This window comes from Ostrinia furnacalis, unplaced genomic scaffold (genome assembly GCF_004193835.3).
Source record: "Ostrinia furnacalis isolate ACB-3 unplaced genomic scaffold, ASM419383v2 OfSCF5203, whole genome shotgun sequence".
Lineage (NCBI taxonomy): Eukaryota > Metazoa > Arthropoda > Insecta > Lepidoptera > Crambidae > Ostrinia > Ostrinia furnacalis.
In genome coordinates this window covers 6516-32332 of record NW_021135442.1, presented here as the reverse complement: position 1 = coordinate 32332, position 25817 = coordinate 6516, and the positions used below count along the sequence as shown (strand labels likewise).

Below are 25817 nucleotides of genomic sequence, written 5' to 3'. Positions count from 1 at the left end.
CATCTATTAGCAAATTCACACCCAAAGACACAATTGCTTAAAAGATTAATGTCCGTTTTCACCATCAATCGCTAATTTTTAAGTGACCCCTATGAAAACAAAATTCCTGGTATGTGTTACCTTAAGGGTCACTTAAAAATTAGGAATTGATGGTGAAAACGGGCCATACAGCCTACACAATCAGTGGATAACCGCACATAACTACACTACACTACACAATAATTATATCCACCACAGGCACAGTCTGCTTCGAGAGCAAAGAGCCCGGCGTATGCACAGGCGGCGACGGGCTCAACACCACCCGCTGGCACTTCAACCACGAGCGCAACCGCTGCGAGAGGTTCCGCTACCACGGCTGCGCGGGCAACCACAACAACTTCCGAACTAAAGAAGAGTGCAATGCTGTCTGTCCAGGTGAGATAGTGGCTAAAATCATTGCGAATGTTATTTTCAGCTCATTTTTCGGAAACCAAGCCATTAATTTCACTAATGCATGTTTTCACCATCAATCCCTAATTTGTAAGTGACCCCTATGGTAACTCATAACAGGCATTTTGTTTTCATAGGGGTCACTTAAAAATTAGGGATTGATGGTGAAAACGGGCATAAGACTAGGCGCAGATCACCAATTTTTAGTTGGCCAATAAGTAGTTGGGCCCAATTTTAATTTGTATGAAAAATCGGCGTATTGTGCGCACTTTCATACATGTCCATATTGATTAACAGGCCGATTCAACTATCGGCCAACTAAAAGTCGGTGGTGTGCATCTAGGCTTATTTGTACATATAGAATTGTTAAATATGGGCGGGGCATGTTAGATCGGTCGTTCGTTAGGGCAGAAAAGTTCTCGAGTGGCGACCACGGACTGGAAGACCTAGTATAGATAAGCTTAAGCAGGCCTCCCCCTTGGATGACCGATAATCTGTTGAAGATCGCGGTAAAAACACCTGTATGCAAGCAGCGCACCATCGGTCTATGGCTAAATCCATGGGAGAGGTCTTTTAGATCTTCTGAAACATGCTAACAAAGAAGGATGTTATGGACTTTACCTGTAGTTCTACAAGATCTTTGATAGATTGAGAACTTTTCGCCTTGTCAGTAACAACTTTTACTTGATGCAAAAGACGTGAAGCCGCATTTTTGTACATAGCAACTTCATTCTCTTTTCTTTTGTATTGCAAATAATTCTGAAACTTCCTGCTCAAAGCCCTAGCTAATTTCAAATCCTCTCATTTAAAAATGTAGGCAAGAGTTGTACCAACCTACTTAGTTCTCCTAGTACTTATTAGTTACTTACTTACTTAGCTCTTACCAAATAAACAATCCTCTCCCAAGCCTACCATTTCTAACCTTTTGCTTTCAAACAGCGGATGGAGATTCAGCAAAATTGTCGCACAAGGAGACTGGTCACGACCATGAGGAAGGCATGTTGACTCTCTTGTACATTTGTGTGGGGAACTGTCACCAACATTAACACACACTGAACTTACTTTCCTATATTTAGCACGATGTTCTAATTGCACGATCTTTTGCAGTATTTTTAAGACGGTGCAGATACTTATTACAAGCGAGCGTTGCTTGGTAGGCGACCAATTTTTGTATTTGTAATAATTACTCAAGAGCTTTACCAAATTTCTCATAGAGTTGAAGATCAGCGGCTTTCGGCATTTTTGTAAAGTAAATTACTTGTGCAGATCTGCAGGACTATTTTTTATTTGTATTTATTTATTTTTATTGTTATGTTTTCTTTTAAATAACCAATTTATTTTTAAGCTTTCATTTATGTATGTGCTGTTGCCTGTAAATAAATGCCTGCAGTTATGGAATTCTATAAATTAACTTCAGTTCTTCAGTTACTTGATAAAGTTTGTTTCAATGTATCATTTTACCTACCGACAAATATTTTGTTACGAAGCTATCGTCATCAGAATCAGTTACTTTACCAAACAGTCAAAAAGTAAATTACTTAAGTATAAGCTGAGTTGCACCACCTAACTTTGACCGTAACTATTACGGTAACCGGTGTATTTTGTATGGAGTTTGACAGATTTTTGACGTTCGTCAAAGTTAATGTAAGATGGTGCACAACCCAGCTTTAATATAACCAGAAGAGAACCCTTTCTAAAAATTAGCCCGCTTTATTTATATCCCTGTATCTACAATTTCAGTGCTAAGTCCATGCGAGCGGCTTCGGGAAAAGAACGAGGCAGCCGCCCAGAAGTACGGGAAGGGTACCTTCATCCCGGTCTGCGACGAAACCGGCGCGTGGGAGTCGGTGCAGTGCATGTCGCATATTGGTAAGTGAAGATGGTTTGGATTTATTTTTTGTCCTGGCCTAACAAATGAGTTGTCTATGGATAGGTAGAGCTCTGAGACGGTCAATGTACACGGTCGAAAAACTGTTTACTTCATAAGTAGTCCGGTTTTTTAAATATTTTTAACCGCACCTGAGGAGCTCTTGACCTGCCTCACTGGAGAGTAATGTTCAGAAAGAGGTGAGGGTGTTGGTGGAAGCGAGTTTTATCTGGAATCTTCACCGAGGAACTGGCTACTTTACCTCCAACTCTTTAAACACAATAGCTGTTAACATTGTTGATAAGGTGACAGACTGGACTTAGATAAGCCCTACCGCCTACTATACCGAGCAGAAAATTTTGCCCCCTCTGGAATTCGAACCCGGGACATAGTAGTACTACTTATAGTCTACAAATAGAGTCGGTCAATACTAAAAAGCACTTACCTACCTAGGTACCTACCTACCTGACTGAGGAGGGGTAACTAGGTTCACCAGGAACTGCTGTGATGTCTCCGCCTTGGAGACGTAAATAAAAGTTGTTTCTATTTGAAGATACTGTCTTTTATTTTCGATTAAACACAGAGCTTACAAGATTGCCTATCGCCATTTTGCCTTGCGAATCAAGAAGAAATCTCGGATACACATCCTGAATAATAATAAATAATAATAATAAATAATAATTTATTATATACTCCTGTTTACAATAATCTCTTAATCTAAGTATATTATGTAGTCCAGTCAATAAAGCATTATAGATGGAAAACTGTAGAACAAAATTTCTGACATCAGAACTTTATTTAGACTAGTTAGGAGGTGAACATAGCAAAAGTCCCCGCCCTTAGCCCTTGAGCCGGCGGGGAGAGGGGGGTTTAAAGGTGCCACTTTTCGGTTTTTCGCAAACTATGCGTCCTAGTGACATGACTACTATGAACCAAAAAAAGCTTATTCAATTTGCTACAGATGAGATAGACAAGTTTTTCTATAAATTGTATAGTTTTCGCGGCACCTGCTCTAGAAGGTCTGTAATATTGGAAATTTTATTTTTGTCTTACATGTTCTCATCAGGAGAAAATCGACTAAATCAACATTGAGCAATCATTCTAGACATGCGGGAGCATGTTAAGCCTAGTTCCAGCGAGGGGACTACACCGTGCGTATATTTAGACGAATCACTTTGAGCCACTTTTGAATCCTCATCACTCAGAAACTACTGTGCATTAACACTTCAAATTTGGCTCATGTGTTGAGACTTACAAGATATACATCAGTTTCAAATTTCATAAATATGCCTCAAACGGTTCTTTAGATATTGACGTCCAAAAATCTACATGTCTGACCTATAGACCAAATTCTAACCACTTCCAGATGACCTCGAAGGTTCAAATTTGGCATCCAGAAAGGTAGTTATGTAAATACAAAGGATCAAATAAAAAACCACTAAATTTTAACATTTCACATGTGATAGATAGATAGTAGTGCTCTAAATATCGATTTTTGAACGTCAATACCTAAATAACCGTTTGAGGTATATTTATGAAATTTGAAGCTGATGTACATCTTGCAAGTCTCAATACATGAGCCAAATTTGAAGTGTTAATGCACAGTAGTTTTTGAACGATGAGGAGTCAAAAGTGGCTCTAATTGGTTCGTCTAAATATACGCACGGTGCAGTCCCCTCCATGGAACTAGGCTTAACATGCTCCCNACTTTATGTTTCATTCCATACAACGAAAATGGAAAATATTTTTTTCCAGTCAAACTATTGGTTTTAGAGAAAAACTTGTGAAGCATTTATTCATCAGAATAACGTAACCTATCGATAGGTATTTTTTCAAATAGAAATTGTGAAAAAAATCGCTATGTCCATAAATCTCAATTTCGCTCCATAGTGTGCCAGGAGGATGGCACTTATGCAAGCGTACAGTGCCGAGGCGCCGACAAGACCTGCTGGTGCGTGGACGCTGCTGGCATTGAGGTATGAACTACTTCTATCACTTATTATAGTCTTCCACATAGCGGCTGAGAGCGGCAGCCCGCCCTCATGGACTTGGGTACCGGAATGCCAGGAGGATGGCACTTATGCCAGCGTACAGTGCCGAGGCGCCGACAAGACCTGCTGGTGCGTGGACGCTGCTGGCATTGAGGTATGAACTCTTTCTATCACTTATTATAATCTTTAACATGACGGCTGAGAGCGGTAGTCCCCCATCATGGACTTGGGCACTGAAGTGCCAGGAGGATGGCACTTATGCCAGCGTACAGTGCCGAGGCGCCGATAAGACCTGCTGGTGCGTGGACGCTGCTGGCATTGAGGTATGAACTCCTTCTATCACTTATTATAGTCTTCCACATAACGGCTGAGAGTGGCAGTCCATCGTCGTGGACGTGGGTACCGGAGTGCCAGGAGGATGGCACTTATGCCAGCGTACAGTGCCGGGGCGCGGACAAGACCTGCTGGTGCGTGGATGCTGCTGGTATTGAGGTACGATTCCTTTTATTGCATTATGATCATCATCAGATCATTAGGCTCTACTGCAGGAGAATTCTGTGTTACTGAAGACAAAATGGATAATTGGGCTTACATTTCCCAGACGGGTTTTTACTTTGGTCGCCTCTTACAACGTTCCACGTGAAGAACAGGGGGGATTCTGTTCTACTCTGCTGGAACCAAATGGCTTGCCTCATTTGTTGAGAGTAGCACAAGTGACCGCTAAAATAATCTCTTACCATCACACTGAGGTCCAACGCAGACTCTCTCTGGCAAAAAACACAAAGTTAATTCTACTCTGTCATATTTCAGATGCCAGGCACCAGAACGACCAACTCCACACCTAACTGCGACGCTCCTTCCGAATGCCCCAACCCTGGCTGCAATGAAGACGAGGTCTGCGCCCACGGCAGAGAGCTAGACGCCAAGGGCTGCCCCACTTGCGAGTGTAGAGACCCGTGCGCCGAGGCCAAGTGTAGAGACGATGAAACCTGTGAGCTGGTGCCTTTGGATTGCGAGGTAACTTGGCTAGAACGCCTAGTCATATGGAATATCAGAATTGTTTATCTTCCTCGTCGTTACACTCTTGCCAGAGTGGTCGTCGTGGTCGTCACACCTGATTTGGTTGCAAGCTTCACAATCCATTGCCATTCCTCCCGCATTGCAGCCTTTCTTGTGCACTCATGGAGTGGATTTTTTATACACTTGTAGCTTTTGAACAACGCAAATTTTTATCTCATTAAAAATGTGAATTTTGTGAAACCCTTCCTTACTGGATCATACATTTTCAGTGCAATTCGTTCAGAGATTTGAGCTGTGTGTTGATAGAGCAGTCGGTGACGGTTGCCTCTTATATTTTCAGATTAGAAACCATAATCCTACTCGTACTAATATTATAAATGCGAAAGTTTGGATGTCTGGATGTTTGTTACTCTTTCACGCAAAAACTATTGAACGGATTTTGATGAAACTTTACAGTATTATTGTTTATAACCCAGAATAACACATATGCTATAATTTATGACGATATGTGACAAACTAAATTTCACGCGGGTGAGGCCCGGGCAAAAGCTAGTTGAAAAATATATCCCGTGTATAGCATCATCTACCATGATAGAACTTTTGTGTTGACTAAAATCACGTTGAACTAAACTGACTTCAAAAGATCAAAATCGAACTTGGTCATTTCAATTATAAAATTATCACTTCACGGGATTTATTGCAACAATATCTATTTTAACGGTAAATAAAATATTTACCCTCCCGACGTTTCGGCTCGGTTGCACGAGTCATGGTCGCGGGCAGACTGGTCTTGGTCATTTCATCCCAAACATTTTGTGATGTTCCAAATGTGATGATCCAAAAGCACTCATCACATAACCTACAACAACTTCATTCTAGGGTGACATCTGTCCTCCGTTGGCCCGATGCGCGCCGTCACCCCAGTGTCCTGACGGTGAACCACTCCAGGCGCCCGATGGTTCCGGAGCCCTGACCTGCGGACCGTCAGCCGCAGCCTGCCCTTCTACCCACGCCTGCAGATTCGCTCCACACGACTCTAGACCTTCGGTGTGCTGTCCTAAGCNCAGCCGCGGCCTGCCCCTCTACACGCCTGCAGATTCGCGCCACACGACTCTAGACCTTCGGTGTGCTGTCCTAAGCCACGTGAGTATCACACTCATGTATCACTATCATCAGGTCTACGGGACTATTCCCACCTCTCGTTCCCACCACTGCAACTCCTGTGTAGCCAGGATCTACAGCTTGACCGCCACAAAAACCCAACCAATGAAGGTCAAGTTTGTCCCGGGGGAAAGTTAAACTGGTCAGTAAGTAAAATCAGCCGCTGCCTGCCCCTCTACTCACGCCTGCAGATTTGCGCCACACGACTCTAGACCTTCGGTGTGCTGTCCTAAGCCACGTGAGTATCACATTCATGTATCATTATCATCAGGTCTTGTCTCCACTGCAGGAAGGCGACCCTCTCCAATTTTCGTGAGTAAAATAATACCTTCTTAAACTTATAAATGTTGGTCTAAAGTTTAGGCCTAAATTAACACAAATGTCAGAAGCGCACAAGTTGTGGACGCCTTTGGGGGCTACAAATAATACAAGTCCTACCAACCAAGGGACAGCTGACCTAGTCACTTTAGAACTTTTCAAATCGTTGTGGGTGGGACTCGTAAACCAAGATTTGATCACTGACACAATAGGTATGAGTTAATCGGACTACCTAAGTATTCATTTTTTTTTCACATGTTATGTGAGGTGACATTTAATTTTCCACAGAAGGCGTTTTTGGTATTCGATTTGGTATCGAACAAAAAAAGCTCACTTACTTTTTGATAGCAGCTGCTACCACTAGTACACATAAAACGGCTACTAGCATATTTTACACCCAGGGACCTTATATCACTTGAAAGAATATAGCCCACACAATTTGTATAAGCGCGTGGTGGTGAACTTACTTTTTGATAGCAGCTGCTACCACTAGTGGATTACTTCCACATAAAACGGCTACTAGCATATTTTACACCCAGGGGCCTTATATCACTTGAAAGAATATAGCCCACGCAATTTGTATAAGCGCGTGGTGGTGAACCATACATGACTCTAGCTTGCTTCCAACCCAGGCACAGTCTGCTTCGAGAGCAAAGAGCCCGGCGTATGCACCGGCGGCGACGGGCTCAACACCACGCGCTGGCACTTCAACCACGAGCGCAACCGCTGCGAGAGGTTCCGCTACCACGGCTGCGCGGGCAACCACAATAACTTCCGAACTAAGGAAGAGTGCAATGCTGTCTGTCCAGGTGAGATAGACTAAAACCATTGCGAATGTTATTTTCAGTTCACATTTTTCGGAAAATAAGCCATTTGACTAAGCCTAGGCGCATACCACCGATTTTTAGTTGGCCAATAATTGGGCCCAATTTTAATTTGTATGAAAAATCGGTAGATACCAAATCGGTGTAGTGTGCGCACTTTCATAAATGACCATACTGATTAACAGCCCGATAGAGTTGCCAGGTGTTTGGCCAAATATTGGCTTGTCCGGCCTGCCCGGCTTTTGGTAGGCTTTTTTTATGTGGCTGCCGCGCTAGCGAAAGTCGAGCTACAGAATAATAACTGATAGTACTCACTACTCACTCGTGAGCAAGACGACAAGAGTCCGGCTTTTGTGTTTTTGGACCTGGCAACCCTAAGCCCGACTCAACTATCAGCCAAATAAAAGTCGATGGTCTGCGTCTAGCTAGGCATATTAATTTGTACATAAAGAATTGTTAAATGGGCGGGGCATGTTATCTTGTAGAACAGAATTGTCGTTGGGGCAGAAAAGTTCTCGATTGGCGACCACAGACCGAAAGACCTAGTATAGATAAGCAGGCCTTCCCTTTGGATGACCGATAAAATCTGCTGAAGATCGCGGTAACCACCTGCATGCAAGCAGCGCAACATCGGTCTATGGCATGGGAGAGGCCTTTATCCAGCAGTAGATGTCGGTTACAACCTCTGTAACATGGTAACGAAGGAGGATATTATGGCCTTTCTTTACCTATTGTTCTACAAGATCTTTGGTAGAGTGAGGGCTTCTCGCCTTATCAGTGACAACTTTTTCTTGATGCAAAAGACGTGAAGCCGCATTTTTGTACATAGCAACTTCATTCTCTTTTCTTTTGTATTGCAAATAATTCTGAAACTTCCTGCTCAAAGCCCTAGCTAATTTCAAATCCTCTCATTTAAAAATGTAGGCAAGAGTTGTACCAACCTACTTAGTTCTCCTAGTATTAGTTACTTACTTACTCAGCTCTTACCAAATAAACAATCCTCTCCCAAGCCTACCATTTCTAACATTTTGCTTTCAAACAGCGGATGGAGATTCAGCAAAATTGTCGCACAAGGAGACTGGTCACGACCATGAGGAAGGCATGTTGACTCTCTTGTACATTTGTGTGGGGAACTGTCACCAACATTAACACACACTGAACTTACTTTCCTTTATTTAGCACGATGTTCTAATTACACGATCTTTTGCAGTATTTTTAAGACGGTGCAGATATTACAAGCGAGCGTTGCTTGGTAGGCGACCAATTTTTGTATTTGTAATAATTACTCAAGAGCTTTACCAATTTTCTCATAGAGTTGAAGATCAGCGGCTTTCGGCATTTTTGTAAAGTAAATTACTTGTGCAGATCTGCAGGACTATTTTTTATTTGTATTTATTTATTTTTATTGTTATGTTTTCTTTTAAATAACCAATTTATTTTTAAGCTTTCATTTATGTATGTGCTGTTGCCTGTAAATAAATGCCTGCAGTTATGGAATTCTATAAATTAATTTCAGTTCTTCAGTTACTTGATAAAGTTTGTTTCAATGTATCATTTTACCTACCGACAAATATTTTGTTACGAAGCTATCGTCATCAGAATCAGCTACTTTACCAAACAGTCAAAAAGTAAATTACTTATAAGCTGAGTTGCACCACCTAACTTTGACCGTAACTATTACGGTAACCGGTGTATTTTGTATGGAGTTTGACAGATTTTTGACGTTCGTCAAAGTTAATGTAAGATGGTGCACAACCCAGCTTTAATATAACCAGAAGAGAACCCTTTCTAAAAATTAGCCCGCTTTATTTATATCCCTGTATCTACAATTTCAGTGCTAAGTCCCTGCGAAAGGCTTCGGGAAAAGAACGAGGCAGCCGCCCAGAAGTACGGGAAGGGTACCTTCATCCCGGTCTGCGACGAAACCGGCGCGTGGGAGTCGGTGCAGTGCATGTCGCATATTGGTAAGTAAGATGGTTTGGATTTGTTTTTGTCCAGGCCTAACAAATTAGTTGTCTATTGATAGGTAGAGCTCGCCGAGACGGTCAAATGTACACGGTCGAAAAACTGTTTACTTCATAAGTAGTCCGGTTTTTTAAATATTTTTAACCGCAACTGTAATGTTCTGAAGAGGTGTGGGTGTAAGTGGAAGCGAGTTTTATCTGGAATCTCCAACCGAGGAACTGGCTACTTTACCTCCAACTCTTTAACACAATAGCTATTAACATTGTTGATAAGGCGACAGACTGGACTTAGATAAGCCCTACCGCCTACTATACCGAGCAGAAAATTTGGCCCCCTCTGGAATTCGAACCCGGGACCTCTGAGTAGTACTACTTATAGTCTACAAATAGAGTCGGTCAATACTAAAAAGCACTTACCTACCTAGGTACCTACCTACCTGACTGAGGAGGGGTAACTAGGTTCACCAGGAACTGCTGTGATGTCTCCGCCTTGGAGACGTAAATAAAAGTTGTTTCTATTTTAAGATACTGTCTTTTATTTTCGATTAAACACAGAGCTTACAAGATTGCCTATCGCCATTTTGCCTTGCGAATCAAGAAGAAATCTCGGATACACATCCTGAATAATAATAAATAATAATAATAAATAATAATTTATTATATACTCCTGTTTACAATAATCTCTTAATCTAAGTATATTATGGAGCTTGAACAACATTATTATTACAAAGAGGTTAGCGTTGACAGCTGTACTCAGCTGTACTAGTATACACTGTGTCACAGCTGCCAGCGTCTTCCACCCTAGGTTTATAACTATTTCAGATGTTGTTACATTATGATAATTATAATTTTGAAGTTAAAGTTGATTAATTATAAAGGTATATTACATGAGAATAAAAACAAGTAAAAGCGAACTTTGAGTGAATAGGTGTGTGTATTTAGTGTGTGTGTATGTGTGTGTGTGCGTGTGCGAGTGTGTGTGTGTGCGTATGTGTATGTGTGTGTGTAAGGAGTATGGATCAACATCATTTATCATTGGTAAGCATAACTTTCTCCGTCTCCGAGTAGCTTAGACTTAAAAGCCAAGAGCAAAGTTTTTGTTTGCAGTTGTATGTGGTCAGAGGGTAAATGATGCTAATGCTTTTAAACTAGCTACGTTTGGATAACTACGCGCTTATAATAACAAATTAAATACCGATATAAAATAACGATACATAACACTGCAATCCCTACTAACCTTGTATTCTGTACCAGCAGACGTGTGCTGGTGCGTCAGCGCGCGCGGCGAACCGCTGAAGGGCTCCCTGGTGCGCGGCGCCAAGCCCACCTGCAACTTCAGGCAGGCCAGGAAGTGGGTACAGCGGGACCCGCTGGACGAGAGGGCCAGAGCTGACGAAGGTATGTGTGAATCAATTTGCTTACATTAATTAGACTTATGCCCGTTTTCACCATCAATCCCTAATTTTTAAGTGACCCCTATGAAAACAAAATTCTTGTTATGTGTTACCATAGGGGTCATTTAAAAATTAGGGATTTATGATGAAAACGGGCATTAGGTTCTTAACATAATATGCAATGGTGCAATCTTTCTGGCGCAGTCGAATAAAAAGTAATTATTGATTGGTAAAGTTACTCAAATTCATTTTATGAGTTCAGTGTCCGAGTTAGGCCGGGCGGCCGCAAATCTTCTGGTTCAATAACTTGCCTACATAGACCTAGTTTCTTAGGTTGTTTAACCTACTTTTTTAGGGCACAAATAGCTAATAATGATCAGCGAATTGGGGGCCTAACGATCATTATTAGCTATTTGCCACTCGCTAGTTACCACAGTAGTTCAGCGGTCGATGGACATCGAACTACCGACCCTGGACATTCTTGAACCTGGACTTCTTGGACTATTGAGCGCCTACCTAAGTATTACCTACCTATCTACTCGACTCAACAAAGCTTACCTAATCTTATTCATTGCAGTGCTAGAAGAACTCATCAGGCAAATGACAGCATACCGAGTGGACGACTTTCAAGAAGACGACGACGAGGACCTGGACAGCATAGACCAGGAAGCAGAGCCGCGAGAGACCATTCTGATCCAGAACCTAGAAGATAAGGCCATTGGCGACGACGCGTCTGTGTTGGCAGAAGTCGTTGAACCGAAGCTTGCGGACACGACGAGGAAAGCCGAGAATGCTCTGGAAGTGAAGTCTAAGAACGAAGTGTTCAAGACCAAGTGTCAAATGATGCAGGAGGAGAGTGAGAATGGTAAGTAATTTAGTTAAAGCGACTTCTAAGAAGTTGTGTATAATAGTTAGGTTATGTACAGTCAGACAGAAAAATATGGGGTTGTTGTCGATTCGTCACAGAGTCCACTCGTCACAAGTAAATGTTTGTGTAAATTCCTCACTCTAAAAAAATTGTTTTAAAGATAGGCATGCATTAATGAAATGCAATGAACATGCGTTTGCATTCTTTAGCATTTTTATGAAACATAGGTTTTAATTTTTTTTTCATTTCTCCGCCAGGCGTATCTAATATCTAGTCTTTTCATACAATATATATATTTTTGCTTTTTCAACAGGAGCTGAAGGTCCCCGCCCACGGTGTCTATCAGACGGCTCGTTCGCGCCACGCCAATGCTCTCGCGGACGCTGCTGGTGCGTTGACGCGGCCGGCCAGAGAAGACCACACGCTGGCGTGGTGCCTGATCTACCTGACCGCGATCCTTGTGGTAAGTGATTGTGTTCCTCATGAACAGTAGCCGAAGATCCTCGCTCATGATGCCTCTCTAACGGCTCGGTCGCGCCACGCCAATGCTCCCGCAGACGATGCTGGTGCGTGGATGTGACTGGTCAGCGAAGGCCTTATGCTGGCGTGGTGCCAGACTTGCCTGACCGCGACCCTTGTGGTAAATGACTTTGTGCCTTATGAACAGTGACTGAAGGTCCTCGCTCATGGTGCCTCTCAGACGGCTCGTTCGCGTCCCGCCAATGCTCCCGCAGACGATGCTGGTGCGGGGATGTGACTGGTCAGCGAAGGCCTTATGCTGGCGTGGTGCCAGACTTGCCTGACTGCGATCCTTGTGGTAAATGACTTTGTGCCTTATGAACAGTAGCTGAAGGTCCTCGCTCATGGTGCCTCTCAGACGGCTCGTTCGCGTCCCGCCAATGCTCCCGCAGACGATGCTGGTGCGTGGATGTGACTGGTCAGCGAAGGCCTTATGCTGGCGTGGTGCCAAACTTGCCTGACTGCGATCCTTGTGGTAAGTGACTTTGTGCCTTATGAACAGTAGCTGAAGGTCCTCGCTCATGGTGCCTCTCTAACGGCTCGGTCGCGCCCCGCCAATGCTCCCGCGGACGCTGCTGGTGCGTGGATGTGACTGGTCAGCGAAGGCCTTATGCTGGCGTGGTGCCTGATCTACCTGACCGCGATCCTTGTGGTAAATCAAAGTCAAAATTTCTTTATTTGTATAGACTACTTACAAATCGTCAAATATTTTGCTCTCTCTCTACATGTCTCGTAATCTTTTTACCCTACCAGCGCTTCGAGACCAACATTTGGTAAGTGCTGAGAAGAAGTGCCGCAACAAACTCAGTCACCACTGCCTGCCGATTGATATTTTATGTGACTTTGTGCCTTGTAAACATAACCAAAGGTCCTTGCATGGTGCCTCCAGACAGCTGCTCCCGCGAAACTTTTAGACCGCGTGTACTTGTAGCTCTTGAACTACATATTATGGTCTAGCTTAACAAATCGATCATTGTCTTTATTTCCAGAGCCAACACAAATCGAATCAGCGCTCTTAGAGCTGGAACTCCTCGGGGTAGAGAACTCGATAGCCGAGCGTGCGCGCGCGACTCTCTCGTCCCGGCTGACGGCGATGGGCGCTCGAGTCCCCGTCAGCGTGACCAAGGACAAGAACATGATACGGCTGAGGGCTACCCTCACTGGGCCGAAGGCTGTAGACGTGGTGTACCAGATTGAGAACTTGGTAAGATTATTATTTTATTTAGGTACTTCATACCACGTTCGGTATCATCATGCATGACGATATCGAATCAGTGCTGCTAGAGCTGGAACTCGATAGCGGAGCGAGCACGCGCGACGCTCTCGTCCCGGCTGACCGTCAGCGTCACCAAGGATAAGAACATGGTTCGGCTGAGGACTACTCTCACTGGGCCGAAGGCTGTTGATGTGGTGTACCAGATTGAGAACTTGGTAAGAAAATTATTTTATTTAGGTACTTCATACCACCCTCGTGTATCATACTTGATGCATCATGACCATATCGAATCAGCGCTGCTAGAGCTGGAACTCTTCGGGGTACAGAACTTGATAGCGGAGCGAGCGCGTGCGACGCTCTAGTCCCGGCTGACTGTCAGCGTCACTAAAGACAAGAATATGGTGCGGCTGAGGGCCACCCTTACTGGGCCGAAGGCTGTAGACGTGGTGTACCAGATTGAGAACTTGGTAAGATTATTTTATCTAATATAAACCACGTTCGTGTATCATACTTGATGCATGACGATATCGAATCAGCGCTGTTAGAGCTGGAACTCCTCGGGGTAGAGAACTTGATAGCGGCTGACGGCGATGGGCGCTCGAGTCCCTGTCAGCGTGACCAAGGACAAGAACATGGTGCGGCTGAGGGCTACTCTCACTGGGCCGAAGGCTGTCGACGTGGTGTACCAGATTGAGAACTTGGTAAGATTATTTTATCTACTTTATACCACGTTCGTGTATCATACTTGATGCATGACGAGAACGAATCAGCGCTGCTAGAAATAGAACTCGGGGTAGAGAACTCGATAGCGACTGACGGCGATGGGCGCCCGTCAGCGTCACCAAGGACAAGAATATGGTTCGGCTGAGAGCTACTCTCACTGGGCCGAAGGCTGTAGACGTGGTGTACCAGATTGAGAACTTGGTAAGAAAACTATTTTATCAACTTCATTCCACGTCCGTGTATCATACTTGATGCATGACGAGATCGAACCAGCGCTGCTAGAGTTGGAACTCCTCGGAGTAGAGAACTCGATAGCGGAGCGAGCGCGTGCGACGCTCTCGTCCCGGCTGACCGTCAGCGTCACCTAGAACAAGAATATGGTTCGGCTGAGGGCTACTCTCACTGAGCCGAAGGCAGTCGATGTGGTGTACCAGATTGAGAACTTGGTAAGATTATTTTAACTACCTTATACTACGTTCGTGTATCATACTTGATGCATGACGAAATCGATTCAGCGCTGCTAGAACTAGAACTTTTCAAGATAGAGAACTAGATAGCCGAGCGTGCGCGCGCGACGCTCTCGTCCCGGCTGACCGTCAGCGTCACTAAAGACAAGAATATGGTGCGGCTGAGGGCTGCTCTCACTGGGCCGAAGGCAGTCGATGTGGTGTACCAGATTGAGAACTTGGTGAGGGTTAATAAAGCATTATTTTAATATAAACCAGTGAAATATAGTGATGCTCTACCTCTAGGTTTCGGCTTCACACTACTTTTTTGGACACCCTGTATATCAATCGAGTCGATAAAAGAGTTTTGGCTTATTTTATTTACTTAGTTGGGAAGTTAGTATAGACAGATGACCATCTCACTTGCAAAGTACCTATTGCTTAATATCCTGTCATCGATGATCAAAAAAGAAATTTTCCAACCTACTAGTTCCTCTGATACAGGACCTACGAGTTTGAATGCTTTGGGGTAGAAAACGAATATAGAGTCATCCCATGTTCATACCTAATACTACAGTGTGTGCAATATTCTTGATAACTAAATAACGTTCATAGGTGAAGCAAGAAAAGCTGTCTGGCATGGACAAGTCGCAAAGTGGGGTTTTGGGCGCTGACGTCATCCGCAGCGAGTACCGCCTCGCCGCGCCGCAACCGCACCACCAGCGGGAGATCCTCACGGAATCCACTGTACGTACTGAGAGTGGTTGAAAGGCTATTGAATTTACTTTTCCATGCTTTTTTACCTATAGGGAGTAAGAAAACTAAAATAGAAAGGACTAAATTTTTTTTTTCTAACAGTCCAAAATGCATGATGTCCATTGTCCATCTCTCTCTATGCTTAGTCAATTTGTTTTAAATTCCTTCTGTAAAGTTTCGTACAAAATGCAACGCTAGGTACAATTTTAAGGTTCCGGGTACAAAATATTTTTTTTAGGTTTTAACTCACTGTTTTAATAAATGTTATTGTTTTTTATTTTAATAAAAAAATATGTTAATGGAATCCTTATTTTTTATTCGAACCATCCACATTGTAAATAAACATGTTAATAAATTAACAAACTCACTGCGATGGCTTGTTCAGAATAACTGGGGCTGGTGCTTTATTTCAGGGGTGTAATTTGAGTCCTAGTTCTCAAGATTTGTGCTGGACAATACTAAAACGGTCTTTCTGCGTGCAGGTCTCAGCAGCGACATCGTACCACACCGCGCTAATCGTGCTCGCAGCCACTTCAGCTTTCATCATCAGCGTTCTTTGCGTCCTCGTGATGCTCTACCGCGCCAGGCTTCAACGGGAGCCACACAAGGCCGAACGATTCCTCCCTCCAGCACCTCCCGTCTACGTCCTCTCAGCCGACGAGAAAGCAGAACTCGCCAGGGTACTCCACGCACCCCCACCACCAGTGCCCCCCACAGACGAAAACTCAAGAGTCTAATGCGCCACGTTACTTTAAACGTTAGTACAGGTAATTAGGGTCCAATTTAACCGCTAGTTTTTGGTAACGTAGATGCGGATGGTCCTTCGGCGGGCCAATTGTTCGCGACGAGTCAAGATGGCTGGCGATTCTTCGTGTTCGACAGGCGTTTACGTGAATTTATTGTAGCTTAGATGAATTTTAGGTCCTAAAGTATTGTAGGCATTAATGTGATCTCTCAAGCCATGTTGACTAGCCGTGGGCGTTATACCTACGCGTCAAGAACTGAAGAAAATAATTGGACGCTGCCTTTCTCTTTTACGGTAAACTTATCCAGGGTATATCTCCTTGGTTGTAGACAAGGAACTTCCCTTAATCTCAGACTTAATGCTAGCGATCTTCCTACTTTAGTAGTTTAAGTAATATCGAGGGCTGGGTCACAATCTTTCTATTGTATAGTCATAGGCTCAATTGTTTATGAGTAGATACATTAGTTCGAGCAATGCAAACTGTTATCGAGTATGTGATTTATACTACTTACTTATTAAAACTTTTAATAAACTTACACATCATTACACTTCTACACTTTTCTATTGTAAGTAAACCCTGCAACCTACATAAATATTATGTAAATCGAAGATCGCTCGCGTCGAGCTTTAAACTGTAACTGTAATTCTATAGATGAGCAAAAAGAACTGAGTCCAAATGTAAAAATAATGTGCTAGTTTAAGCACTGTTTAAATTAATGGAATTTTGGTGGAGGTTAATAATAATATTAATAAAGTTCATTTTGCTCACCACTAGACAAGTGTTTAAGAGCACATCTCTTCAATCAGTGCCAAGTCTGTCTTGTTATTCTAGCCTTGGTGGTGAAAGTACTTGCAGCCTGTTTCACTATAACTCAATACCATTTGGTAGCCAACCATAATGATTAATGACTCCAAAAATAAAATATTATGTAGAGTAGACTAGACTAGGAAAAGACACTAGCGAATTATTTTTTAATCTTTTGTAAATTGTAGCGGTTACGCCCAAAGAAACAAAAAGGCTTTAGTGTGTATTACTTAAGTGGTCGTGAAACAGGCATATTCTTGTTAAGTTTTAATCATGTTAAGTATCTACTTATTTAGTTATGCGTAACTGTGTGCGTCAGAAAGTAACGCGCGCAGTTACGCGCCTTAGTTCCTTTCGTCGAGCCTCGATCTTATTTCTTCTTAAATTGTACAGTTGAAAACAACAAAAAATATGCCTAAAAGTATGAATCAAACTTGTAAAGATTAACAATCTAACTGACATTTTATTTGGTAAGTCCTAAGACAATGTTTTTGTGGCTGACTGTACTTTTTATTTGAATTATGGATCTACCTTCAAAGAGCGTGACTCGACGTAGAACTAATCTAGTCTTATTCATTCATTATTCTTCATTCATTAATCATTCATTGTCATTAATTATAAATATTGTTTCGTTGTAACTATCTTATTAGATTTGTAAATAATTATTTATGTTAATCATATCCTTTTTTCTATCAAAGCATCGTGTATATGGGTCATTCCATGAAAATCTGTATATTTTGGACGTCATTTTGTCCCAAACTTTTTTAAGATGCTTTTGAATACTTTATTAGTGTAAATTAAAGTTTATTTATTAATTATGTTATGTGTAAAAGGGCCAGTCACTTTATGCTTTATTTTAGGAGAAATTATAATTTTCAATTTTTTCATACTACATTACTCCTATATGACTTTCAATAAAGTATAGAACTTATAACCTTAACATTTATAGATAAGTTAATATACTTCATGTAGTTGTTTTGTTATTATCACTATATAAAAAACGTCATTCCGTAACTAATAACTTAGTCCCTAGCGCCGTTTAAAGCTAGGGCCTGACGTCTAGGGACTGACGATTTGGAGTAAAACTTAACACAAATGCAGATTAACTTTATAATGTAAGATGCTTAATACGATGTGCCGAAAATAGCCGAAAAACCACACGTAAATACTATTAAATTATATACAAATTCCTATTGTAATCAATAAAGCTACTCAACTAGGGACTGACGAAGTGACTGGATTAACACATGTTTCCGCAACAACTGGCACGTTTGCACTAATTTAAAAAACGGCTGCCGCAAAGCCAGTATAGTCTGAGCATAACTTCGTATCGTACTTTAAACTCAACTAAATGTCATTCACTATAGATACATATTGTAACGCAAAATTATAAAACCAGTGCGTGGCGAGGGAATGACGCTAAAAGCTGTGGACTCTTTTTCAAGTACAGAAAATCAAATAATTGTTTATTGAAACCGCAAAATATTAAAAGAATTTGGTGTAATATACATTTAAATAGATTATTCGTTAATTAAAACAAAGGATCAAATTGATGTTTCTTTAATTATGGGTTCCAAAACACAAACTTTTGGAGTGCGGACATGTCTAGGGAATGACGTTTTGGGTCATTGAAAAGGAATTTAAGATGTTTTAAAAATAGTTTTAAAAAATATAAATGGGTGATGAATAAAACACATTGCGAGCTGTTATTTAACAATTTTGGAATAAAATATTAACAAATATTCCATATGAAATGTGGCGCGGACTAAGAGTTGACATATTTTTGTGGAATGACCCATATCTATCATCGCATAAAATAATACTACATCATAGTATTAATAGTACCTTACTTCCCAGTTCATAAGTATTGTGAAATTATGAGATAAAAATAATGATTTTTTTCATATTATGTATGATATTTACTATTAATTAAAAATAATTTTATAAGATGTGTACATTTATTTTACAATGCCATTAGTATTTGTAACGGCGAAAGATTGAGTGGGTAAGGTAGGTATAAGGTAATAACTAAGTTTGTCTAGAAAAAAAGTAGGTAGAATAATTGCGCGCTTCTTTCAGTTAGTTTTAACACCTGACTGAAATCAACAGATTGGCGCATGGCTTGATGTTTGTTACTCTAAGTAGTCACCAAAAAATGGTAATGTTAACTAATTCTCATCATCAGTGATAAACCACAAACAGTTACAGTTGGTATTTTTGAATAGGACTTCGACTAGATGTAGAATAAGTAAGGAATAGGTATGTATGTACCTACGAAGAAGTGATAAATGGCTAAATTCCCACCAAAAACGCGACAGAATGTCGGTGTCCGTTCTCAGATGTGAGGAATGGTGAAGAAGGAATGCGGGTTCGATCCCCGCTGCGCCGCGTCGCTGGACTCTACTCATTAAACATTTTAAATTATTTATTTCACGTTAATGAAACTAATTATAAGAAAACTATTAAAACAAACGAAAAAGACTTAAAGACTAGACTAGAGAAAAATACCCATATCAAGTTAATGGTCACTCTTATGGTCACTCGTCTCATAAATATTAGCCGTTATTATAACCGTTGCATTAAATTACTACACAGGCTATCAAGTGCTTGAAACGGAACGTAGTGCCAAGTTTCACGTCAATGGTTGACATTTTAATGACATGACATGACATTTCTTTTCAACTGACAGATATTTCGCGCAGGGGCCGGCCCTTGGAAATAAATTATTTTCAGAATGAATCAAGAGAGCGTGCTTGCTTGTTGCGCCGTTTGTAACGAGCTAACACATCGTAGATGTGCTCGTTGTCTCAACATTTATTATTGTAACACAGATCATCAACGGCAAGATTGGAAAAGACACAAAAGTGAGTGCGGTCCGAAGTTACCAAAACAAGGAACGAATAGTCAAATAGTAGGTGATTGTGCGAAATACGGCGAAGAAAGTGGGAAAATTGTACAGAAAAAGGCTGTTACTAACTCTGTCCAAGAAGATTTTCATGTGAGAGGCGCTTCGGAGGGTAGTTCTAGTGAAGTGAGACGTTCGAAAAACTCAAAGACGAAAAATTCAAAAAAAGGGGGTAAGGAAGTTGTTTCTAGTGTAGATAAACAAACATTGCAAATACCTGCCGAAAACGTGACGAAAAGTGAAAGTATTGGGGCGACCTCATCACAGGGGCAAGATGACAGTATTAGTGTTATTTCTAGTGTAGTTTATACTGACAAGGAATTAAGTAAAGAAAGTGCCATTACCTATGAGGGATCATCAGAGCAGGAGATATTGAGTGAGTCGGCCCAGCAGTTGAGCACCGTGGACTTTGCTACACCTGGTTCTAGTAATGTTTTGAGGGCAATAAATAGAACAGATGTGAAGATGCCTGTGCTACCGGGGTATGGATCTGAGAGTAATACGAAGATGAAAGAGTATCCGGAGGCATCGCTTAAGGGCTCCGGAGCTCCGTTTGGACATATGCCAAATACTTATTACATGGATCCAAGTGATCCCTGCTACGAAGTGTGTAATAGACTAATAAGAGACATGACCCAGTATGGTGTGTGTGTTTTGGACAATTTCCTAGGAAAAGAAAAGGGCTTATTAGTGCGAAATGAAGTTTTGGAAATGTACAGATTAGGGATATTCACGGTGAGTTCTAATTTATTTAATTTATAGCCAAATACCTACTTAGAATTTTGTTTATATCTCATACAGTTATTCATAGTAATACCCATTGTGCTAATGATTATTAGATAGGTATGTTATTTCCTAAATAGAAGCATTTTTTTGTCTGTGTGCTTAAAAAAAGTTTAAATTATGTATTGTTTATCAAGAATTTTGGCAACTGTTAACCTGATAAAATTGATTTTGATTCATTAAGTTATGCTGTAAAACAGTTGATAAAACACTGAAATGTTCTAAAATATTTGTGAATTACTAAAATAAATAATCTATATTTTGCCAAAACAATATTACAAAAATTTTTGAACTTAAACTACCTATGTTATGCCTTAAAATGACAAAATTAAATCATTACTTTAACATTCAATAAAAGTATTTTAAGTTAAAATAAATATAATTTTATTATTAATGTTAAAGTTTTAACCACATTAGTTGATAGCAATCATCCATCAGCTTCTTTTTCACTTTTTTTCAATGACCTATTTTCTCCATTTATTTATTTCTCCACTTAATAATTATTCCTTATCCCAGGCAGGGCAACTGGTGTCGAACCCCGGGAGCTCAGAAGCGCAGACTGTACGAAGTGACCTCATCACCTGGATCGATGGCAAAGAACCACACTGCCAGTTCATCAAGCAGTTGATCACGCAGGTACATATGTTACAAGACCAGCTAAGTTAAAGTTTTGTGATTGAGTCATTAAGAATTTTTTTATTTTTTTTTTGTTTTTTCATTTAGTTAACAACTAAAAAAGACAATTACATTAGGACAGTTACATTTAAATAGCTTTGATAATGCTTTTAATAAGTAAAATAATATTATTGGTGTATTATACTGAGATAAAAACATTTTTTCCTTTCTATTTGGTTGATTCATATAGTATAAATAGACCAGTTACAACTATTTATGGTAATTTTATTCATTTTAAGCCAATAACACATCTACCAATAATTAAGCTCAATTTTGTAGTTGAATGTGTTTTCATTTTATTAAAAACCTACTGTAAGTAGTAAATTACCATTACCACCACTGAAAATAACATCAGGTGCGTTTGTGGTCAAATACTTGCTTTGTCATGCATAAAAAAAAATTAAACTTTTTAAAGTAACTACTGGCTACTTATAGTCGGCGGTCGCAATCCATACTTTAAAAAAATTTGCTTACTTAATTAATTTGTACCAAAGTAACCGACATAGCTCGCAGAATTGCTAAAATCAAGTGGCAGAGGGCGGGGCACATAGCTCGTAGAGACGATGGCCGTTGGGGCAGGAAAGTTCTCGAGTGGCGACCACGGGCTGGAAAACGTAGCGTGGGCAGGCCTCCTACTAGGTGGACCGACGATCTGGTAAAGGTCGCGTGAAGAGCCTGGATGCGGGCAGCGCAGGACCGTTCATTGTGGAAAACCTTGGGGGAGGCCTTTGTCCAGCAGTGGACGTCATTTGGCTGAAACGAACGAATTAATTTGATCCAATAATATTGATTGATAAATAACACAAGTGGGCATCAAATTATTACTTTCAGTAACAAAGTAAAAAGAAACTACAAAAGAGCTCATTACCATTTTTGTTTTGTGTTCCAATACAATTATGTATTGTGAATTTACCTACATTTAACATAGGTAAATAAAATATCTAACAGTGATAAGGAGTCAGTGTAGCGCAAATTGTGGCGATAACTGATAGCAATGATACGCTGATACGAAGCGCCATGATGTCGCCCTACATCTAAAATACGTCACTTTTTTGTGTTTCAAAAAGGACTATTTATGGTAAACCAAAAAGATTTCGATCTCTTTACGAGATGGTTGGTTGGTGGTGGTGGATCTTTTTGGTGGTGGTTGGTGGCCCACAAGGTAGACCGACGACCTGATAAAGGTAGCAGGAAGGCGCTGGATGCAGGCCGCTACCAACCGTGCGATGTGGAAGTCATTGGGGGAGGCCTATGTTCAGCAGTGGACGTCCTGTGGCTGAAATGATGATGATGATGAAAAAGATTTCAAACGAAAAGATCTTTTGTCGCACTTATATTATGGGCTAAAGATAAATCGAACATTAAATTTTTATTTTTCTACTATCGTACACTCATTTCCTAAGGCGAACCAAGCAGAGCTTATTTCAGTGACTAGTTATCAAACACACGCCTGTATTCACAAACATTACTATGAGGTCTCGCAGTGCGCGTGGACGCACAGGGTGACACATGAACCTGCTCTGTGAGCTCTAATCCACGCTGTGCGTTCGATTTTCTACTTCACTTAAGCAAGCATCGTTTGTGAATACGGGCGAAAGTTGCGAATAGTCCACTGTTCCTCCGGGATCCGAATCCGCACTATACAGCCGTTGTGGTCCAATATTTGAACCACCAAGTTGGACAAGCTATGCTAGAAAACCCCTACCTATAAAAACTGACAGAGCACTACCTATTAAATAAGCGACAATAGGCCAATGGTGTCGATGTCGGGCTAGATCTGAGGAACGCGGGTTCGAAACCCGCCGCGTTAGACCACTGTGGTGAACCCATCGTAAAACAATTAACTTAGCTATAAAAATTACTAAGTCGTAGAACCCTAAGTGGTTTCGGTGACAATTGATTTTTATGGTGTCTCGATTCGCTTGTACTTGAAAAAAAATATCAAGTGTAATAAGATTAATCTTGCTCATTTTTTTTTTAATATTAGCCCTTCAAGTACCAGTGATGAATCGCAAAATGTGTTGGTCAGCGCATAACTCAACAACGCCTGGACCAACCAATTCTTTTTTTTAAATGTTCTTTGAAGTCCAAGGATGGTTTTTACGGCGAGAAAAATTCAAATATTTTCCGGGAAAACCCTAAAAACAGCCCATTTACACGCTGGTGGAAAGCTAGTATTAGTATTTATCACTTCAACAGAAGCTACAGCTATGATGATTTCTAAACGTGTGTGGCCTAACGAGAGAGATTAGCGACACATCGCCATCAGTGTGCAAACATACCACACCCAAAACATGTACGGATGTACGACTCGCGAATCCGCACACCGCACACAACCGGTCGAAAAAATGGGCCGCACATTCTTTAGCCTACATTTCTAGGCCATTATTTATTCGCGTGCTGTAATAATGAACACAATAAAATTAACATAAATACTCTGCGTCGTTGATGTGAACAGTATTTCAAGTTTAGGATAAGTTTGGTTGACAAACTCCTAAGAATACGCAATAAAAAATACCTACCCGCTACATGTTTTTTAAACCACATTTTTTCCAACAGAGAGACCTCTTGTATGGAGCTATTATAGCACATCAAGCTTTACACTGTTGCCTCGTAATACAGTTGTAATAGATGTGAATTTGCAATAAAATGTATAGTCTGATACGCTGTCGCATGTCGTCAGTACCATAACTGCGTACGTGATTGACCCAAAACAACAAATAGCCCGAGAGATTCACTTATTTATTTATGTCCTTCTGAAGGTTGAGGTCAGAATATTTCATAGCTTAGTTGCATTGAAAAGTCACTATTTCTCTGTGTACGTATGTAACTTTAAATCATTTTATATTGATAACTTCTTATAAGCAATAGCACAAGCATCCTTATTAAATTAAAACACCTACTTAATTTTCAAGTTGGCTTTAGTACCTTTCTACGAGTATTCTCTATTGTATGTATATGTATGTATTGTACAGTACAATGAATTATTTCCTATTAATGATTCTTGTAGGAGCGATAGTACGCAAAAACGGTAATAAAACATCTCAAACACTTCTCAAGCTCACATTATCGTTGTCTCCTTACATTTTATCTACATCGAAGCCTAAAAAGTATGTCAATTAACAAACTAATAAATCAAAGAAGCTCAAAATTTCCAAGAAAAAGTTTGAGCAGCGTAATTTTCCACGTACCAAAATGATTGTTTTCATTAAGTATGCTTGGTAGGTACTCGATTAAAATGCAATTAAAATATTCCAGGTCGACAACATTGTGCTGAGGGCGAACAAGATGGCCAACAATGGGAGGCTGGGCGACTACTTCATCAACAGGAGGACCAAGGTAAACGAGAGTTCAGTGTTGCTATAAAAATATTTCAGGTACTATTATTTCAGCTGGTAAGGTACCAAAGATTGACAACTTATTGTGTTCGGCAAATGTACATGATTCCATGCTAGAATCGAATGCAAAAGAAAAATAAACGATATCAGCCCCCCTAGAAAAGTTGCACTTTTTGATCGAATCGAAAATCGAATCCGTCAAAACTTCATACAAAAAAAGGCCATTCGACTGGTTTGCGATTTGTGCACTTTGTCTTGGCCCACAGAAAACTTGGAGTTGGGAGATTTACAGAGAGATTTACCTACGCGATTTCTCGGGACGTTTTTTTAATTTAACAATATTCATGGGTATAACAAAGACAAAGAAAATACACTTATTACCGTAAAGACAATGTTCATAAAGAAAGCAATCAATCTGAAAATTTACTCAATGAATCGGCTACTTAGATTGTAATTTTTTTTCCAATATAATTTGGAATGTAAACTTTCAACATAAATTGTATCTTAACTTACGCTACAATTTGATCGGTGAGCGTAGTTTGAGATTGTTTTGCTAATCTACAGTAATATCTTGTTCAATAACAATCATAGAAATAAAGATTATCACATCTATTTCTATAATTAACTACAAGTTGAGTCGTATCATAGTTTATTGATTCCTACGACTTGGCACCGTGACATTGCCCGAACAACGACCTTCGAACTAAAGGTTTTCAGCTGTTGAGATAACAGTAATCAATACACATAGCTTTTATTATTAATTTTCGTAAATAACGAACATTTTAAATTAGTTTTGTTGCTAGGTTGAAATTTCTGCCGTGACGTATACTCGCTAAAATATCTTTTGCGTCTTCTATAATCGTCCCAGTTTCTTGAAATGCTATCGATTGTGCTACAATACCAAACGATGACTGTTATAAAAGCATTTCAGTTATTGCAATAACGTTTACATTTATAACACTCCAATCATGTGTAGTCATTAAACTAACTAATGGTTTGTTCATTCGATAATCAATGCATGTATTAATCGATAGGAATTTATACCTAATACCCATAACAATAAATGCAAT

General features: G+C 40.6%; 2 protein-coding genes across 5 annotated transcripts in view; both read left to right on the top strand.

Moving 5' to 3' along the window:
* The window catches only part of LOC114360866 (uncharacterized), a 33609-nt gene extending 16158 nt beyond the window's left edge, over window positions 1–17451 (top strand). For 3 of the 4 annotated variants that reach the window (XM_028315705.1, XM_028315706.1, XM_028315704.1), the window contains 8 exons: window positions 238–414; window positions 9446–9574; window positions 10829–10972; window positions 11546–11833; window positions 12150–12299; window positions 13345–13559; window positions 15356–15487; window positions 15979–17451. In XM_028315705.1, the coding sequence (XP_028171506.1) occupies window positions 238–414; window positions 9446–9574; window positions 10829–10972; window positions 11546–11833; window positions 12150–12299; window positions 13345–13559; window positions 15356–15487; window positions 15979–16233 (1490 nt within the window). In that variant the 3' untranslated portion in view covers window positions 16234–17451. The remainder of the gene's footprint in view (window positions 1–237; window positions 415–9445; window positions 9575–10828; window positions 10973–11545; window positions 11834–12149; window positions 12300–13344; window positions 13560–15355; window positions 15488–15978) is intronic. The other variant, XM_028315707.1, reaches the window with a different exon arrangement.
* A 2272-nt stretch (window positions 17452–19723) lies between these two features.
* Window positions 19724–24804, top strand: LOC114360868 (egl nine homolog 1-like). Its single transcript, XM_028315708.1, has 3 exons — window positions 19724–20686; window positions 21251–21370; window positions 24668–24804. The coding sequence occupies exons 1-3, from the start codon at window positions 19781–19783 to the stop codon at window positions 24773–24775; spliced, it is 1134 nt and encodes a 377-aa protein (XP_028171509.1). The 5' UTR covers window positions 19724–19780; the 3' UTR covers window positions 24776–24804.
* Window positions 24805–25817: the final 1013 nt, after the last annotated feature.